The following is an 18,269-nucleotide window of genomic DNA, read 5'->3' as shown; positions in this document are numbered from 1 at the left end:
CCACCACAAGGGCAAAAGAACGCTAACAATGTCTACACAACAGAATTACAAATAAATAACGACTGCATTTTTCAATTTCCCAAATGGGATTGTTTATTGTACTTACCCTGACCCTGTTTGACCACCATATCTAGGGAATGGGGGGAGGGGGAGGAGATGCAAGTGACCAGATAATCTGGTCATTTTAGTTCTAATATTTCTGGGCCAAAAGGAGAAACATCTGGATTAATGTAGAGATTACTATGAATCACTTAGCACTAAATGCCCTGATAGACTAGGACTCTGGGTTATCTTCCCTAAGGAGGGGGTGACTAGGTACTAGGTGTGGAATAAAGGAAGCAAAGGAATGCTTGATAAGCAGAGCAGAATGGCACAGACCATTCTGAAGACTGCCTCCCCCCATTGCCCAGTTCCCTTACAATTAGGCAGGTCCTTATGACTAGTTCTGCCCATGGCCTTAGACCCAGTACATTCCACCTGGCTTTTTCTTCCCCTGACACAGGGACCAGCAACTATCTAGATGCTGGAGACTTATACAGCTTAGCTTGGATCTCTGAGCAAATATGTGGAACTCCATCCCCCATCCTGACTTGTACTGAACCCCTAAAGGATGAAAGCTCAGGTTATTTTATCAAGCAAGTAATCTCAGACAAGCAGAGAGGGTAGGTAAGGGTAAGGGGAATTTAGGAGTAGAGCACAGAGGTGAGTATCAATTATGGCCTCAAGACCAGCTAAAGAAAAGGGTGCTATGGTTTATCCCATTAAACTTCTTGGAACTTGCTCAAGGAACAGACATCAAATAAAATCCTGGAAAAACAGTTTCCAGAGCTTACCGTATGAAAGAAGTAGGAACAAATGGCACCAGGGGTGGCCTATGGTGGGTGCTGTGATACCTGCTCTGAGCCTGGGTTTAGGACTGAGGCACTCATTCTTCCAGGGGCTGGCAGTGTTGACTACTGACAGTTTTCAGCAAATCTCTCTCCAGGAAATGCCTTCAGCCACAGAGAGCCAGTTTTTCCAAAGTCTGCTCTCCAAGACCAAGGTCTGCTTGAGTTACCAGTTGAGGCCTCTAGAGCGATTGCATCCAATTTCTCCCCTAAGTCTATTTCTTACTTCCTTTACTCCCCACAGATGTTGATCCTGAGGGGACTGACTCCCCATTAAACTGCTTACATGTCAATATATCTCCATCCTTGAGTTTGTTTCCCAAACAGCCTGATCTAAGATAAAGGCATATTTTTCATCATAGGTAAAAGACCCCTAATGTGACTGTATTTGGAGATCAGGCCCTTATGGAGGTAATTAAGGTTAAATGAAGTCATGAGGGTGGGACCCCAATACAAAAGAACTGATGTCCTTATAGAAAAGAAAAAGACACCAGAGCTTGCTCTCTCTTCCTGCATGCACAGAGGAAAGGGCATGTGAGGACACAGCAAGAAGGCAGCTATCTCCAAGCCAGGAAGAGAGATCTCACCAGAAACTGAATTTATTTGCACCTTGGTCCTGGACTTCTAACCTCCAAAACTGTGAGAAAATAAATTTCTGTTTTTTAAGCCACCCAGTCTGTGGTATTTTGTTATGGTACCCCAAACAGACTAATACAACCTAAGTAAATGGAAAGACATCCTGTGTTCATGAATCTGAATACTGAATATAGTTAAGATGGCAAAACTACCCAAGCAATGTACAGAATCAATGAAACCCCTAATTAAAATTCCAATGGCCTTTTCTGCAGAAATGGAAAAGCTGATACTCAAATTCATGTGGAATCACAAGGGGCCCTGAATAGTCAAAATGATATGGAGAAAGAATGAAGTTGGTAGACTCTCACTTTCCCATTTCAAAATTTACTACAAAGCTGCAGTGATCAAAATAATGTGGTACTGATATAAGCACAGACACAAAGACCAATGGAATAGAGAACTAGGAGTCCAAAAATAAAACCATATGTCTACGGCCAACTGAATTTCAATAAGCGTGCCAAGATCATTCAATTAGAAAACAATAGTCTCTTTAATAAATGATGCTGGGATAACTGGATTTCCACAAGCGAAAGAATGAAGTTGGCACCTTATCTCATACCATATACAAAAATTAACTCAAAATGGGTCAAAGACCTAAATGTAAGAGCCAAAACTATAAAACTCTTGATGGAAAACTAAGGGTGAATCTTAATGACCTCAGATTTCACAATGGAGTCTTACACATGACACTAAAAAGGACAAGCAACCAAAGAAAAAATAAACTGATTTTCATGAAAAGTAAAAACATCTGCATATCAAAAGAGATCAAGGAAGTGAAAAAAACAACATACAAATTAGGAGAAAATATTTACAAATTACTTATCTGATAAGGGTCTAGTATTCAGAATATATAAAGAACTCTAATAACTCAACAACAAAGACAAACAACTCAATTAAAAAATGGGCAGAGCCTGAATAGACATTTCTCCCAAGAAGATATATAAACGTCCAACAAACATGAAAAGATGCTCAATGTCGCTAGAGAAATGCAAGTCAGAACCACAATGAGGTGCCACTTCATACTCACTAGTATGGCTAGAATGAAAAAGTCATTAAGTATTAGCAAAGATTTGGGGAAGATGGAACTTTTGTGCACTGTTGCTGGGAATGTAAAATGGTGTACCCACTGTGGAAAACAGTTCGTTCGTTCCTCAGAAAGTTAAATATGACCCAGCAATTCAACTCCAGGGTAGATACCCAAAAGAACTGAAAACAGGAACTCAAACAAATACCTGTACCTTAATGTCCATAACAGCACTATCCACAAAAGCTAAAAGGTGGAAATAACCCAGATGTCCATGAATGGATGAATGGATAAACAAAATGTGGTAAATACATACAACAGAATATTAATCAGTCATAAAAAGGAATGAACTACTGATATATGCTTCAATATGGGTGAACTTGAAAACACTATGCTAAGTTAAAGAAACAAGACACAAAAGGTCATATATTGTATGATTCCACCTATATGAAACATCCAGAAGAGGTATATCCATGGACACAGAAAGCAGACTGGTATATGCCAGGGGTTGGGGTGAGAGGGGAATGGGGAGCTACTGCCTAATGGGTAGGCAGTTTTCTTTTGGGGCAATGAATATACTTTGAAATCTGGTATTGGTAGTGGTTGCACAATGTTGTGAATGCACTAAATATCACTGAATTGTACACTTTAAGATGGTTAATTTTATGTTACATGAATTATACCTCTATGATTAGAAAAAGAATATGACAGTTTTTTCTACTAACCCGATGAATAATTCCAGCAGAGTGAAGGTGTTTGATTCCACACAGCATCTGATAGAGAAGGTAGGACATTCTTTCATGATCTAGTTCCATCTGAATCACTTGACAAAGATTTGCATCCATGAGCTCCATGACTATGTAACTTCACGGGTGAAAAAATATGACAGCTAAAGTATACAGTAACAATCGAAGAACAATGTATTAACAAAATTTTAATTATCACACTTACACATCTTGAAATTCTTCTAGGGATTTCTGTGGTGTAAAAACATTCAAAAGGCCAATTATCTGTGGCAAAAGCAGAGAAATAGGAAAATTAGAAATTCCTTAATAATATTTTCATTTGGGAACTGCAAATACATGGATTAAAAAAAGCCACCTTCAGTGTAAACTTTTTCAAGTCTTATATTCTAAGCTTAAGTAATCCCTTTTATTTTATATATTAAAACTTTATGGCCAGGGGTTGGGGGCAGGGAGGGAGGCAGAGCACAGAGAATCTTAAGGGCAGTGACAATATCCTGAATGATACTATAATGGTAGATATATGTCATTGTACATTTATCCAAACCCACAGAATGTACAACACCAAGAGTGAACCCTAATGTAAACTATGGACTTTGGGTGATAAGGAGGTGTCAAGGTAGGTTCACTGATTATAACAAATGCACCACTCTGGTGGGGGATGTTAATAATGCGGAAAGTTGTGCATGTGTGGGGACAGGGGGTATATGGGAAATCTCTGTACCTTTCTCTAAGTCTTGCTGTGCACCGAAAACTGCTCTAAAAAAACAGCCTTCGGGCTTCCCTGGTGGCGCAGTGCTTGAGAGTCCGCCTGCCGATGCAGGAGACGCGGGTTCGTGCCCCGTTTCGGGAAGATCCCACATGCCGCGGAGCGGCTGGGCCCGTGAGCCATGGCCACTGAGCCTGCGCGTCCGGAGCCTGTGCTCCACAAATGGGAGAGGCCACAACAGTGAGAGGCCCGCATAACGCAAGAAAAAAAAAAAAAAAAAAAAAAACAGCCTTCACACACACACAATATCAACAGAAGAGCTCCACAAAATCCATTCCATTTATGAACATTCAATTATCAAGAACCTACATTATACAACCCTCTACATAATTTGTAAGCAAATCTTAAATACCTTCTGCCAGCTCTTATCCAACTCAATATTTCTATATAATCTCAGCCCTTTTGCCCCCTGCTTTTTCATAATACTGCACTTCCCCAGTTTTCCTCATTTCCAGTCTATTCCACTAGCTTATCCATAGACATGCTCTCTTTCCCACTATTTTGTTTTAATCCTCCTCCTTTATCTGTACCCTTTTCCTGGGTGATACTATGTATGTCTTTTTCTTCAAACATCTCTATGTGGATAATTTCTAAATACTCATTAAAAGTCCTTGCTTAGTTTATGAGTCTCAGATTTTCACAGCTACCTCACATGAGGTCTCACAAAATAATATAAAATTGAACTCATTATCCTCCCAACCCAAACCCCTTACTTTTCCAGAGTGTCTTTTCTTTTACAATAGAAAGCCGAGAGTGATTTTTGCCCTTTTTCAATATTTGTACCATAATAATTATTTAAAAGAATGCCATCCATTCTTTGTTAGTCTGAATTTCAACCTCTTCTTTTCATTTCCTGTGCCACTATTTATGCTGAGGATTCTAACATCTCATCTAGACCGTTCATGCTATAATAACTTCTAACACTTGGTTCCCTAACAACGGTTTTCTGCAAATCCAGTTACCATTTTACTGCTTATAATATATGGTAATGAAAAGACCTGATCATATTACTCACCTTCTCAAAAACCTAATGCCACCAAAAAAAAAAAAGCCAAAACTCCCTTGCAGTACATTCAAAGCCCTCCATAACAGGATATCAACCCACTTCTCTTGCTAAGCCCTCTATTAAACTTGACACTTGAGCAAGAATATGTTTTCAAAAAACTGTCAAGGCCTTTAAACATACTATTCCCTATGTTGGTCATTTACCTACGAAACTACTAAACAAACCTGCAAGATAGGCCTCTTTTGTAGCGTCTGACAACCCCTAGTCCTTGACAGACCTGAATATTCTACTTTGTCCCCACGATATCTTATATGTTATTATGGCATTTAACACACCGTAGTACAGTCTCCCTTTCACAACAGCCTCTTATACCCCTTTACAATTCCAGCATTCAGGAAGACACCTCGCACATATTTTTGAAATGTCTGTTGACAATTATACTTAGGAATGGGAATGTTTTACTAGACATAAACTTCATGAGAGCAGAATCCATGTTACTCATTTAAGCATAAAGCTTTGCTTATAGAAGGCATTCAAATGTATGTTCAGTGAATAAATTCAGAAAAGTAATTTTCAGATCAGAGAGGGTAAAACAAATTTAAGACAGAGGAATAAGTATCTAGTTGTTCTAAATGAATTCATGTCTCCTAACCAGATGAACTGTACACTTGGAGACTTGGAGAATTAGTAAAACCATTCTCATTAACATCTGGGAAATCCCACAGTAGAAGACAGGTGTAAAAGATGAAAGGCATACAGAGACAGAAAGGAGATTAGCAGTTGCTTAGAACTAAGGAATATGGGAGATGGGGGAATGAGAGCTAAAGGAATGGCGTCTCTTTTTGAGGTGATGAAGATGTTCTAGAACTCACCGTGGTGACAGTCACATATATCAGTGAATATACTAAAAACCACTGAATTAAATGGATTAGTTGTACGGTATGTGAATTGTATCATAAGAAAGCTGTAATATAAAAAAAGATTAAAAGGGACAGTTATCTTGCTTCTCAAAAAGAGAAATAAAGAAAATTACATCTATCATATACTGGACAAACAAAAGTCAAGGACTGATTAAGTGGGTGGTATATGACTACTTTAAAAGAAGTAAAAATTCGCTGGGAAACTTTATACTTCTATGAATAAAAACAACAACAGCAATAGTAACAACTAAGAACAGCAGCAGATCAGAGAAATGCAACCAGATATATGAAGATTTCAAAAAGGCATTTTTGAAAATGTCACTAATAACAATATCCTTGTGAATAGGTTGAAGAATTGGGAGATATGGGCAATTTTTATAGTTAGAGATGTAATTTTTGCAGGTTGCTAATGAACTAATCCAACTATTATGAAGGCATCCTGAGCAAAACTGGTAAGTGAAGCCAACAAGTGAAAAATCCGAACAAAGAAGAAAGCAATCCCCAACAGTCTAGTAAGAGGAGCCAGATTTCACATATGAAACTGAATAGGGAGATACAGAAAGTACTACACTAAAGAATGGGAAAGACCTGTTAGCTGGTCTATGACAAAGAATAACTTGATTAGATAATGTGAGTCAAATGGTGACCAGATTTCCAAACAGGATTACAATGTCCACAGTTAAGAGATGACATGCCTCAGCTCCTCTCAGAGGATTCAATCAGACATGCAGTACTGTGTACCAGGTGACATATCCAAGTGCATTCAGAGATAAGTGACCAAGCTGAAAAGGAAACTCAAAACCATCTATGAAAAGAGTGGAAAATGCACAATATGAATGTACTTAGTACTACTGAATTGTACATTTAAAAATGGTTAAGATAGTAAGTTTTACTGTTATTGTATTTTACCTCAATTAAAAAAAAAAGAAGGGAATGGGAAAAACCAGAGATGTTTAGACCAATGAAGAGATGATTTGCACAAAAAGGCAAGACATTACAAAAGCATCCATCCATCAGGGAGTGGAAAAATTCCATTACCATTCCTCTTTTCCCTATCTTTATTCATATTCATTCACTGAACAATTCACTGAACAAGTTATGTTTTGAGCACCTATTCCGTGCAAGCACTCTTCTAGGTGCCAAGGGTATTACCTGGATGAATCTGTGCCACCTTCACTAAAGGGTTAATCATGTGAAACAAGCTTTCCATGCCCTCCATTTAGTTGACAGAACCATCTTTCTTTGCAGTTACCCAGGCTCAGGAGGTAGGTGTCACTGGCTGTCTCTCCCCAATGCAAAACCAAGGTAATGCCACCACGACATTGCCACGAAACAGGCTCCAAGGGGTACGAGCAGTTCTATTCCAGGGCGGGAGGCCACCAGCAAAATCTTGACAAGCAACATACTTGGCTCCCATCTAGAACAAGAATGGCTGACGCAACTTCTTCCCGATCACTGACTGACTGTAATCTTTATCTCTAGGCCTTTTTTTTTTTTTCTGGTTAATAAAATAAGTTTATTTATATATATATGGTAGCTGAATTCTGTGGATAAGCAAAAATAAGTCATACATCTCACATATGTATATATAACATATGTATCTCTGATTACATATATTATATATAAATTTAACTTTTCAAACAGATTTCTTTCTCTATATACACACACACATTGATATTTTAAATGCAATCGCCGACAGAAATATTATGATAAGATAACTTAACATGAGTTCGGCGATTGTCTCTATGCCTCCTATTCCTCCTCTCGGAGGCTCCCTTCCTTCAATAACCCAATATTTACCCCATCTTTAAGAAATAGTCTAGGTCCACCCTTCCCCAAAGCTGTCCCGTTTCATTCAAGCTCACAACAATCTTCTTTCTCCTTAAATCTCAACACTTATTTTCCATCTGCCATAATTTTTTTTGAATTTTATTTAATTTTTTTATACAGCAGGTTCTTATTAGTTATCCATTTCATACATATTAGTGTATACATGTCGATCCCAATCTCCCAATTCATCACACCCACCCCGCCACTTTCCCCGCTTGGTGTCCATACGTTTGTTCTCTACATCTGTGTCTCTATTTCTGCCATGCAAACTGGTTCATCTGTACCATTTTTCTATATTCCACATATATGCGTTAATATATGATATTTGGTTTTCTCTTTCTGACTTACTCCACTCTGTATGACAGTCTCTAGAGCCAACCACGTCTCTACAAATGACCCAATTTTGTTCCCTTTTATGGCTGAGAAATATTCCATTGTATATATGTACCATATCTTCTTTATCTATTTGTCTGTCGATGGACATTTAGGTTGCTTCCATGACCTGGCTATTGTACATAGTGCTGCAATGAACTTTGGGGTGCATGTGTCTTTTTGAATTATGGTTTTCTCTGGCTATATGCCCAGTAGTGGGATTACTGGGTCATATGGTAATTCTACTTTTAGTTTTTTAAGGAACCTCCATACTGTTCTCCATAGTGGCTGTATCAATTTACATTCCCACCAACAGTGCAAGAGGGTTCCCTTTTCTCCACACCCTCTCCAGCATTTGTTGTTTGTAGATTTTCTGATGTGAGGTGATACCTCACTGTAGTTTTGATTTGCATTTCTCTAATAATTAGTGATGTTGAGCAGCTTTTCATGTGCTTCTTGGCCATCTGTATGTCTTCTTTGGAGAAATCTCTACTTAGGTCTTCAGCCCATTTTTTGATTGGGTTGTTTGTTTTTTTAATATTGAGCTGCATGAGCTGTTTATACTTTGTTAATTTGTTTGCAAATATTCTCTCCCATTCTGAGGGCTGTCTTTTCGTCTTGTTTGTAGTTTCCTTTGCTTTGCAAAAGTTTTTAAGTTTCATTAGGTCCCATTTGTTTATTTTTGTTTTTATTTCCATTATTCTAGGAGGTGGATCAAAAATGATCTTGCTGTGATTTATGTCAAAAAGTGTTTTTCCTATGTTTTCCTCTAAGAGGTCTCTAATCCATTTTGAGTTTATTTTTGTGTATGGTGTTAGGGAGTGTTCTAATTTCATTCTTTTACATGTAGCTGTCCAGTTTTCCCAGAACCACTTATTGAAGAGACTGTCTTTTTCCCCATTGTATATCCTTGCCTCCTTTGTCATAGGTTAGTTGACCATAGGTGTGTGGGTTTATCTCTGGGCTTTCTATCCTGTTCCATTGATCTATATTTCTGTTTTTGTGCCAGTACCACATTGTCTTGATTACTGTAGCTTTGTAGTATAGTCTGAAGTCAGGGAGTCTGATTCCTCCAGCTTTGTTTTTTTTTCCCCTCAAGACTGCTTTGGCTGTTCAGAGTCTTTTGTGTCTCCATACAAATTTTAAGATTTTTTGTTCTAGTTCTGTAAAAAATGCCATCGGTAATTTGATAGGGATTGCACTGAATCTGTAGATTGCTTTGGGTAGTATAGTCATTTTCACAATATTGATTCTTCCAATCCATGAACATGGTATATCTCTCCATCTGTTTGTATCATCTTTAATTGCTTTCATCAGTGTCTTACAGTTTTCTGCACACAGGTTTTCTGTCTCCTTAGATAGGTTTATTCCTAGGTATTTTATTCTTTTTGTTGCAATGGTAAATGGGAGTGTTTCCTTAATTTCTCTTTCAGATTTTATATCATTAGTGTATAGGAATGCAAGAGATTTCTGTGCATTAATTTTGTATCCTGCTACTCTACCAGATTCATTGATTAGCTCTAGTAGTTTTCTGGTGGTATCTTTAGGATTATCTATGTATAGTCATCTGCAAACAGTGACAGTTTTACTTCTTCTGTTCCAATTTGTATTCCTTTTATTTCTTTTTCTTCTCTAATTGCTGTGGCTAGGACTTCCAAAAACATGGTGAATAACAGAGGTGAGAGTGGACATCCTTATCTTGTTCCTGATCTTAGAGGAAATACTGTTTTTCACCATTGAGAATGATGTTTGCTGTGGGTTTGTAATACATGGCCTTTATTATGGTGAGGAAGGTTCCCTCTATGCCGACGTTTTGGAGAGTTTTTATCATAAATGGGTGTTGAATTTTGTCAAAAGCTTTTTCTGCATCTATTGAGATGATCATATGGTTTTTATTCTTCAATTTGTTAATATGGTGTATCACATTGATTGATTTGCATATACTGAAGAATCCTTGCATCCCTGGGCTAAATCCCACTTGATCATGGTGTATGATCCTTTTAATGTGTTGTTGTAGTCTGTTTGCTAGTATTTTGTAGAGGATTTTTGCATCTATATTCATCAGTGATATTGGTCTGTAATTTTCTTTTTTTGTAGTATCTTTGTCTGGTTTTGGTATCAGGGTGATGGTGGCCTCATAGAATAAGTTTGGGAGTGTTCCTTCCTCTGCAATTGTTTGGAAGAGTTTGAGAAGGATGGGTGTAAGCTCTTCTCTAAATGTTTGATAGAATTCTCCTGTGAAGCCATCTGGTCCTGGACTTTTGTTTGTTGGAAGATTTTTAATCACAGTTTCAATTTCATTACTTGTGACTGGTCTGTTCATATTTTCTATTTCTTCCTGGTTCAGTCTTGGGAGATTGTACCTTTGTAAGAATTTGTCCATTTCTTCCAGGTTGTCCATTTTATTGGCATAGAGTTGCTTGTAGTAGTCTCTTAGGATGCTTTGTATTTCTGTGATGTCTACTGTAACTTCTCCTTTTTCATTTCTAATTTTATTGATTTGAGTCCTCTCCCTCTTTTTCTTGATGAGTTTGGCTCATGGTTTATCAATTTTGTTTATCTTCTCCAGGAACTAGCTTTTAGTTTTCTTGATCTTTGCTATTGTTTTCTTTGTTTCTATTTCATTTATTTCTGCTCTGATCTTTATGATTTCTTTCCTTCTACTAACTTTGGGTTTTGTTTGTTCTTCTTTATCTAGTTCCTTTAGGTGTAAGGTTAGATTGTTTATATGAGATTTTTCTTGTTTCTTGAGGTAGGCTTGTATTGCTATAAACTTCCTTCTTAGAACTGCTTTTGCTGCATCCCATAGGTTTTGGATCGTCGTGTTTTTGTTGTCATTTGTCTTTAGGTATTTTTTGATTTCCTCTTTGATTTCTTCAGTGATCTCTTGGTTATTTAGTAACGTATTGTTTAGCCTCCATGTGTCTGTGTTCTTTACATTTTTTTCCCTGTTACTGATTTCTAATCTCATAGCGTTGTGGTCAGAAAAGATGCTTGATATGATTTCAATTTTCTTAAATTTACTGAGGCTTGATTTGTGACTCAGTATGTGATCTATCCTGGAGAATGTTCCGTGGGCACTTAAGAAGAAAGTGTAATCTGCTGTTATTGGATGGAATGTCCTAAAAATATTAATTAAATCTATCTGGTCTATTGTGTCATTTAAAGTTTGTGTTTCCTTATTAATTTTCTGTCTGGATGATCTGTCCATTGGTGTAAGTGAGGTGTTAAAGTCCCCCACTATTATTGTGCTACTGTCGATTTCCTCTTTTATAGCTGTTAGCAGGTGCCTTATGTATTGAGGTGCTCCTATGTTGGGTGCATATATATTTATAATTGTTATATCTTCTTCTTGGATTGATCCCTTGATCATTGTGTAGTGTCCTTCCTTGTCTCTTGTAACATTCTTTATTTTAAAGTCTATTTTATCTGATATGAGCATTGCTACTCCAGCTTTCTTTTGATTTCCATTTTCATGGAATATCTTTTTCCATCCCTTCACTTTCAGTCTGTATGTGTCCCTAGGTCTGAAGTGGGTCTCTTGTAGACAGCATATATATGGGTCTTATTTTTGTATCCATTCAGCGAGCCTGTGTCTTTTGGTTGGAGCATTTAATCCATTCACGTTTAAGGTCATTATCGATATGTATGTTCCTATTACCATTTTCTTAATTGTTATGGGTTTGTTTTTGTAGGTCCTTTTCTTCTCTGTGTTTCCCACTTAGACAAGTTCCTTTAGCATTTGTTGTAGAGCTGGTTTGGTGGTGCTGAATTCTCTTAGCTTTTGCTTGTCTGTAAAGCTTTTGATTTCTCCATTGAATCTGAAAGAGATCCTTGCAGGTAGAGTAATCTTGGTTGTAGGTTCTTCCCTTTCATCACTTTAAATATATCATGCCACTCCCTTCTGGCTTGTAGAGTTTCTGCTGAGAAATCAGCTGTTAACCTTATGGGAGTTCCCTTGTATGTTATATGTTGTTTTTCCCTTGTTGCTTTCAATAATTTTTCTTTCTCTTTAATTTTCATGAATTTGATTACTATGTGTCTCAGCATGTTTCTCCTTGGGTTTATCCTGCCTGGGACTCTCTGTGCTTCCTGGACTTGGGTGTCTATTTCCTTTCTGGTGTTAGGGAAGTTTTCAACTATAATCTCTTCAAATATTTCCTCGGGTCCTTTCTCTCTCTCTTCTCGTTCCGGGACCCTTATAATGAGAATGTTGTTGCATTTAATATTGTCCCAGAGGTCTCTTAGGCTGTCTTCCTTTCTTTGCATTCTTTTTTCTTTATTCTGTTCCACGGCAGTGAATCCACCATTCTGTCTTCCAGGTCACTTATCCGTTCTTCTGCCTCAGTTATTCTGCTATTGATTCCTTCTAGTGTATTTTTCATTTCAGTTATTGTATTGTTCATCTCTGTTTCTTTGTTCTTTAATTCTTCTAGGTCTTTGTTAAACATTTCTTGCATCTTCTCAATCTCTGCCTCCATTGTTTTTCCGAGGTCCTTGATCATCTTCACTATAATTATTCTGAATTCTTTTTCTGGAAGGTTGCCTATCTCCACTTCATTTAGTTGGTTTTCTGAGGTTGTATCTTGTTCCTTCATCTGGTAAGAAGTCCTCTGCCTTTTCATTTTGTCTGTCTTTCTGTGAATGTGGTACTCCTTCCACAGGCTGCAGAATTGTAGTTCTTGCTTCTGCTGTCTGTCCTCTGGTGGATGAGGCTAACTAAGAGGCTTGTGCAAGTTTCCTGATTGGAGGGACTGGTGGTAGATAGAGCTGGGTGTTGCTCTGGTGGGCAGAGCTCAGTAAAACTTTAATCCACTTGTCTGCTGATGGGTAGGGCTGCGTTCCATCTGCCATAATTTGACAATTAAACTTTTACAGCTTTATCACATCTGATATTTAACTCTTTATGTATTTATTTTGTCTTCAAAATAACACTGTAAGCTCCCTCAAAAAGGAGTTTAATCCTCAATTTCCATAAATTTTTTCCCTTGGGGCTAATCTACTAACTCCAATACACAGAGGCTTGCACATAGCTAGCTCTCAAAATGTGGTAAATTGTGTTTTCTGCAATCAGAAAGTATTGAGCTCTTTATAAACTCCTTTGGACAAACACCACAACACATCTCCAGTCAGGTGCTTTGGGTTTAGTACTTCATAAAACTGTCCCTTGTACAATTTACTCCTAGTTTATTTCCTCTCATTTTGGAGAAATCATTCCATTAAAATAATCATAAAAGTATCAGTGTGCTTAATGTAAGTTTTTAAAAGTGTAAAGGAGTGAAAGTCGTATGTTTAAGTCTTTATAATCATTAGAAAATAGAATTAGGAATGTTTTACTAATTCCATTTAAATATTTTTTAAAGTTTCTGGTAAACTGCTTTATCCAATATTATTAAATAAAGTACCAATGTCAAAGAATAATGGGAACAATTTCATCTCTGTGCTCAGGCTCCAGTTTTCCGAAATGTCAGCTTAATAGAAAACAAAAAGCAGAAGATGAGATCAAGCCTAAATAAAGTTCTAAAACATCTACCTCTTTAAAATTCCTTTTGCAAATTAAATGTCAGAAAATTATACAATCTAAATTTCATAAGCTATTTTTCTTCTAATATAATTTAATAAAGTTGAGAAAAATTTATATATCCCTTTAAGCAATGCTTCAATCCAAAAGAACAATTTAAAGTACCTACTACTTTAAAAGATTTTTATATTCATGTATTCATGAACAAATCTTGATTTCATTTATACTTAAGAAATTTTCTAAAATGTTCACTTACATTTTTGTGATTTACACATTTCATAAGAACTAGCTCTCTGTAAGCACGCTTAGCATGAGTTTGATTCTGAAATGGCCGGCTTAGCTTCTTGATTGCAACATTTCTTTCAAGAATGGCATCATAAGCTGCACTGTAATAAGAAATTCAAAAACAACAAAAAACTTAAAAATCTGCAAAACTGAATTTATGAAACACTCATGTAGATTCCTCACTTTCTCCAAAGATAAATGCATCTGAACCAATTTATAGCCCTTGATGCTCAATATGTCTCTTCTATACCTATTAGAGCATATTCCAACAGTGTACAGCATTGTTAACTGTTTCTTAAAATGCTAATGGATTAAAAGTGAAAATGGACTGTGAAGAAAGAGACTGCTTGTTCACTGGGTGTCATCCAAGATCCACCTAGCATACAATGGGCACTCAATGCACAAATGTTTAACGAGTATTCAGGTCCAATAGATAGCTTAGAGTCCAAATGAATCCCTCACCCCAAATCTACACCAAGGAAAGACAGGATAAAGAATACATGTGGTCATAAATCCTACTCAAAACATTTGCTGAAGAATTCTACATAAGTACATCACTTCCTCTTTAGACACAACAAAATGAATACAGAAGAGGAAAGTGCATATAGAGGCATCTATACGAAAGATTATTTTATAAAAAGTAAACACTCAAAATTTGTTTTGGAGGAGAAATTAGAAATCAAGGTATTTATAAATATAAATGCCAGATTTCAGGACATCAGAAGCTGCTTCATAACTATTAACGAAACACCTATAATTCTGGGAAATATAAAACTATACTCATTAACTCTTCACATCTTCCTCTACCATATGACTCTGACCAAATGGCACATTTTGCAAATGACAGGTCAAAGAAAGTATAGCACAAGTAAGGTAAAGTGACTTAAAATTATAGAATATTATGATTAAAAGAGGCTTTTAAAAATCATTTGGATTAATCACTGCCTGATATAGGGCCAGAGAGGTTAAGTAATTTGTCCAAGGTCAGTCAGAAGTTAAAAGCAAAGCTGAGACGAGAAGACTAAGACATGAGGTCGTGCTTTTCATACTGGACCACCTAACATACTATAAAAGATGAGTTCTGTTTATATAATATTTGGAAAGTCAGCACACTACTGATTAAAATTATTCTCTCACCTAACTGGAAACCTGAGTTTGTTCTGTGGCAATCTTACTATATCAAATATAGTGAAGAAATTATGTATTAAGAAATTGGTACTACATAAAAGGACACATCTATACATTCTATATATACCATTAACTATTGCCTATATACATATATATACATACACACAAAAACATACATATTATAATCTTTACTAAGAAAATGCTGTTATTTACAGATATGTTCTTCCCAAATTAAAAAAAAGGCAAAACAAAAAACATTAGGGGTCACATAAAATGATTAAAAGTTTTGACTGTTTCAGATAAAGTATTTTATTTTTAACCATTAAATTCATTCCTATTAATTTTTTATCTGCTATATCAAACTCTAAAAATATAAAAATTCAAGTATTTGATTGAACTATTTTGTATCCAAGGAAGTTAGATTTCTAATTATTGATTCTTTTTTTAAAATTAATGAATTAATTTTTGGCTGCATTGCATGTTCATTCATTGTGATGTGCGGGCTTCTCTCTGCGGTGGCTTCTCTTGCTGCAGAGCACAGGCTCTAGGCACACAGGCTTCAGTAGCTGTGGCTCAAAGGCTCTAGAGCGCAGGCTCAGTAGTTGTGGCTCACGGACTTAGTTGCTCCGCAGCATGTGGGATCTTCCCAGACCAGGGCTTGAACCCATGTCTCCTGCATTGGCAGGCAGATTCTTAACCACTGCGCCACCAGGGAAGCCCATAATTATTGATTCTTAAATGTGCACAAATTAGAAACACCTGGGGACTCAGAGGCCCCAATCCAGACCCAATGAATCTTACCATCTATAACTGGGGCCCAAAATAATGCATTTAAAAAAAAATTAAGTTCTTCAGTTGATTCTGACAGTAGTACAACAGTGAGTTTAAAAAAAAATTTATTATTTGTCTATTTCATAGTAATGTTTTGTGAAGGAATAAGCAAAAATTTGAAGGCATTTATTCCTTAGGACAGGGGCTGATTACCTTCCAAAGCAATTAAAAAAGAAAATTCTGGTACACAAATTTCAAAAAGCACTTATCTGAGGATAAGTGAAGGTACAGGAACATAATATATTTTAAAAATACTATTAAGCATTTTATAAATAATATATTCCTCACAACAACCCTGTATACTAGGTGGGAAAACAGGCTTTATAAGAGTTAATTTGCCACGTGAGTCACAAAGTTAATAAATCAGAGAGTTAGAATCTGAACCAAGAATTCTCTTTCAGAATTCTTAGCATATTGATATTACCACATCATTTTCTTTAAATTTAATTTGTGGATGGTTAAATGTGATCAGTTAAAATGACAACCAATCGGCCAATAATGCTTTATAAAATGACCCAGCTTCTGTAGTTTGTTATAGTATAAATTACCTTAAGAATACAGAAAAGAGAATAAATGCTACAGTCCCCATTACACAAATTTGTTTGATTCCATTATTTTACCATTATTCCTCTGAACTCTTTAAAAAGAAATATATTATTATAGGTAAAGCCCCCTTCCTTCTCTCTATTCTCAGAGGTAAGTACTATCCTGAGTTTGGTGTTTATGAATGTTTTTATACTTCTGCATACATAAATATATGGTATTGTTTTGCATAAAGTACATATATATATATATATATATATATACACAGTATAATAATGTATGTATATTCTACATCTTGCTTTTAAACTCAGTGTTACATTTCTGATTATCCTTGTTGATACATATAAGCTCCGGTTCATTTTAAATGTAGAGTATTTCACTGTATGATTATTTTTTATTCTCCTACTGATAGATTTGATGCTATTACCAATTTTTGCTATTTTAAATGGTACTGCAAAGAACAGCCCTACATATGTCTCTTTCTGTACATATGCAAGAGCTGTATGCAAAAGTTTTTCTAGAACCTGAGAGAACTGCAGGGTTGTAAACACTTAGGATTTTTTAATAGATTCCAAAACAAATCTGGTTCAAGAAGAGGTAATAAAGATATAATTATGCTTGAGTGAGGCTTAGAATTCCCTACAACACTAGCTTATTATGTTAACTTAGTAACCTAAAATTAACAGAACTATCCCAAAGAGTGTTTTGATTTTCAGTTTATAAGGAATTATGCTGATCTATAAAGCCTAGGCCTTTTGTAAAAATTAGCCTGTAGATCAATTTTAAAGATACACAGGAGTTTTGAAACACATACAGTAACATATTAGCTGACTTTATTCCCCAGTGTAAAATAAGATTTATGATATTTGAGAATTTCATTACAGTGTAAAAGTGATGATTAAGTGAAGCTTCTTATTAAACAGTTAGCTATGGGAATAAATGTATACATGGAATTAACAAGCATGCCACTTATTCTTTCCTGATACACATATCTGTCTTTACATGGCTTATGACCAAGTATTTAATCATAATTTACACTTAAAGATGACAGAGCTGATTTATAAAATTATGTTTTATGAAAAATAAAAAAGCCATTAATCTCAGAACAAAACAACCGTGTTATAGCTTTAATTTAAATTTTATAGTTTTAATTTTTTGAGGCAAGCTAAATATTTACCAAGGAATATTTACCAAAGAATTTATGAGAGAAGAAAACAGAGCAGTTAATGATTCTTTGCCTAATTTTTGGAAGTAAAAACTTACCATACTATTCCTTGGGCTCCTGAACCTATAGGTTTTAAATTCTGATACCGTTTCAGGACTGTGAATGTAGAATCTCCAATCTCTACACTATAAAAATTGCTGTCACGCTTGCTTCTGCTCATGGTGGCAAGCAATTAATTTAATGGCTTCATCCAAAAATTCACCAAGAAGCTGCAAAATGGAACAAAATGTGATGTTAACAAAATGAATTTGCTTAATCTTAAAATTCAAGTCATCACTCTATTCACAGATTGCTAGATCATGTTAAAAGAGCTGCTTCATTAAAAAACACAGTTAGAAAGAAAAAATTACCACAGAGCCTGGTTAGCATCTGTTATACTTAAGAAACATCCAATAGTTTAAAAAAGAAAAACAAAAAGCAAATAATTATAACTGTTTTTAAGGTCACTTCCAGTTTAAAAGTTTAAACTAGTCCTTTGTATGTGTTTATTATAGTGTTGAAACCTTAATTTTTGTAACTGATAAACTTTCATTCAAAAATAATTCACAC

The 18,269-nt window shown here is 35.9% G+C and overlaps 1 protein-coding gene across 5 annotated transcripts in view; it reads right to left on the bottom strand.

Annotated features, from left to right (window-relative positions):
• The window catches only part of MAPK8 (mitogen-activated protein kinase 8), a 39,769-nt gene extending 21,827 nt beyond the window's left edge, over positions 1 to 17,942 (bottom strand). For 3 of the 5 annotated variants that reach the window (XM_007446228.1, XM_007446226.1, XM_007446230.1), the window contains exons 1-4: positions 17,759 to 17,929; positions 13,965 to 14,094; positions 3,499 to 3,557; positions 3,273 to 3,411 (exon numbers count right to left, since the gene is read on the bottom strand). In XM_007446228.1, the coding sequence (XP_007446290.1) occupies positions 3,273 to 3,411; positions 3,499 to 3,557; positions 13,965 to 14,094; positions 17,759 to 17,880 (450 nt within the window). In that variant the 5' untranslated portion in view covers positions 17,881 to 17,929. Of the gene's footprint in view, positions 1 to 3,272; positions 3,412 to 3,498; positions 3,558 to 13,964; positions 14,095 to 17,758 lie in introns of all 5 variants that reach the window. The other 2 variants (XM_007446229.1, XM_007446227.1) reach the window with 1 other exon arrangement.
• Positions 17,943 to 18,269: the final 327 nt, after the last annotated feature.

The sequence above is a fragment of the Lipotes vexillifer genome, unplaced genomic scaffold (assembly GCF_000442215.2).
Source record: "Lipotes vexillifer unplaced genomic scaffold, Lipotes_vexillifer_v1.1 scaffold1143, whole genome shotgun sequence".
In the NCBI taxonomy this organism is placed as follows: domain Eukaryota; kingdom Metazoa; phylum Chordata; class Mammalia; order Artiodactyla; family Lipotidae; genus Lipotes; species Lipotes vexillifer.
The sequence above is the reverse complement of the archived record's forward strand: the minus strand, read 5'-3'. Positions and strand labels throughout refer to the sequence as shown.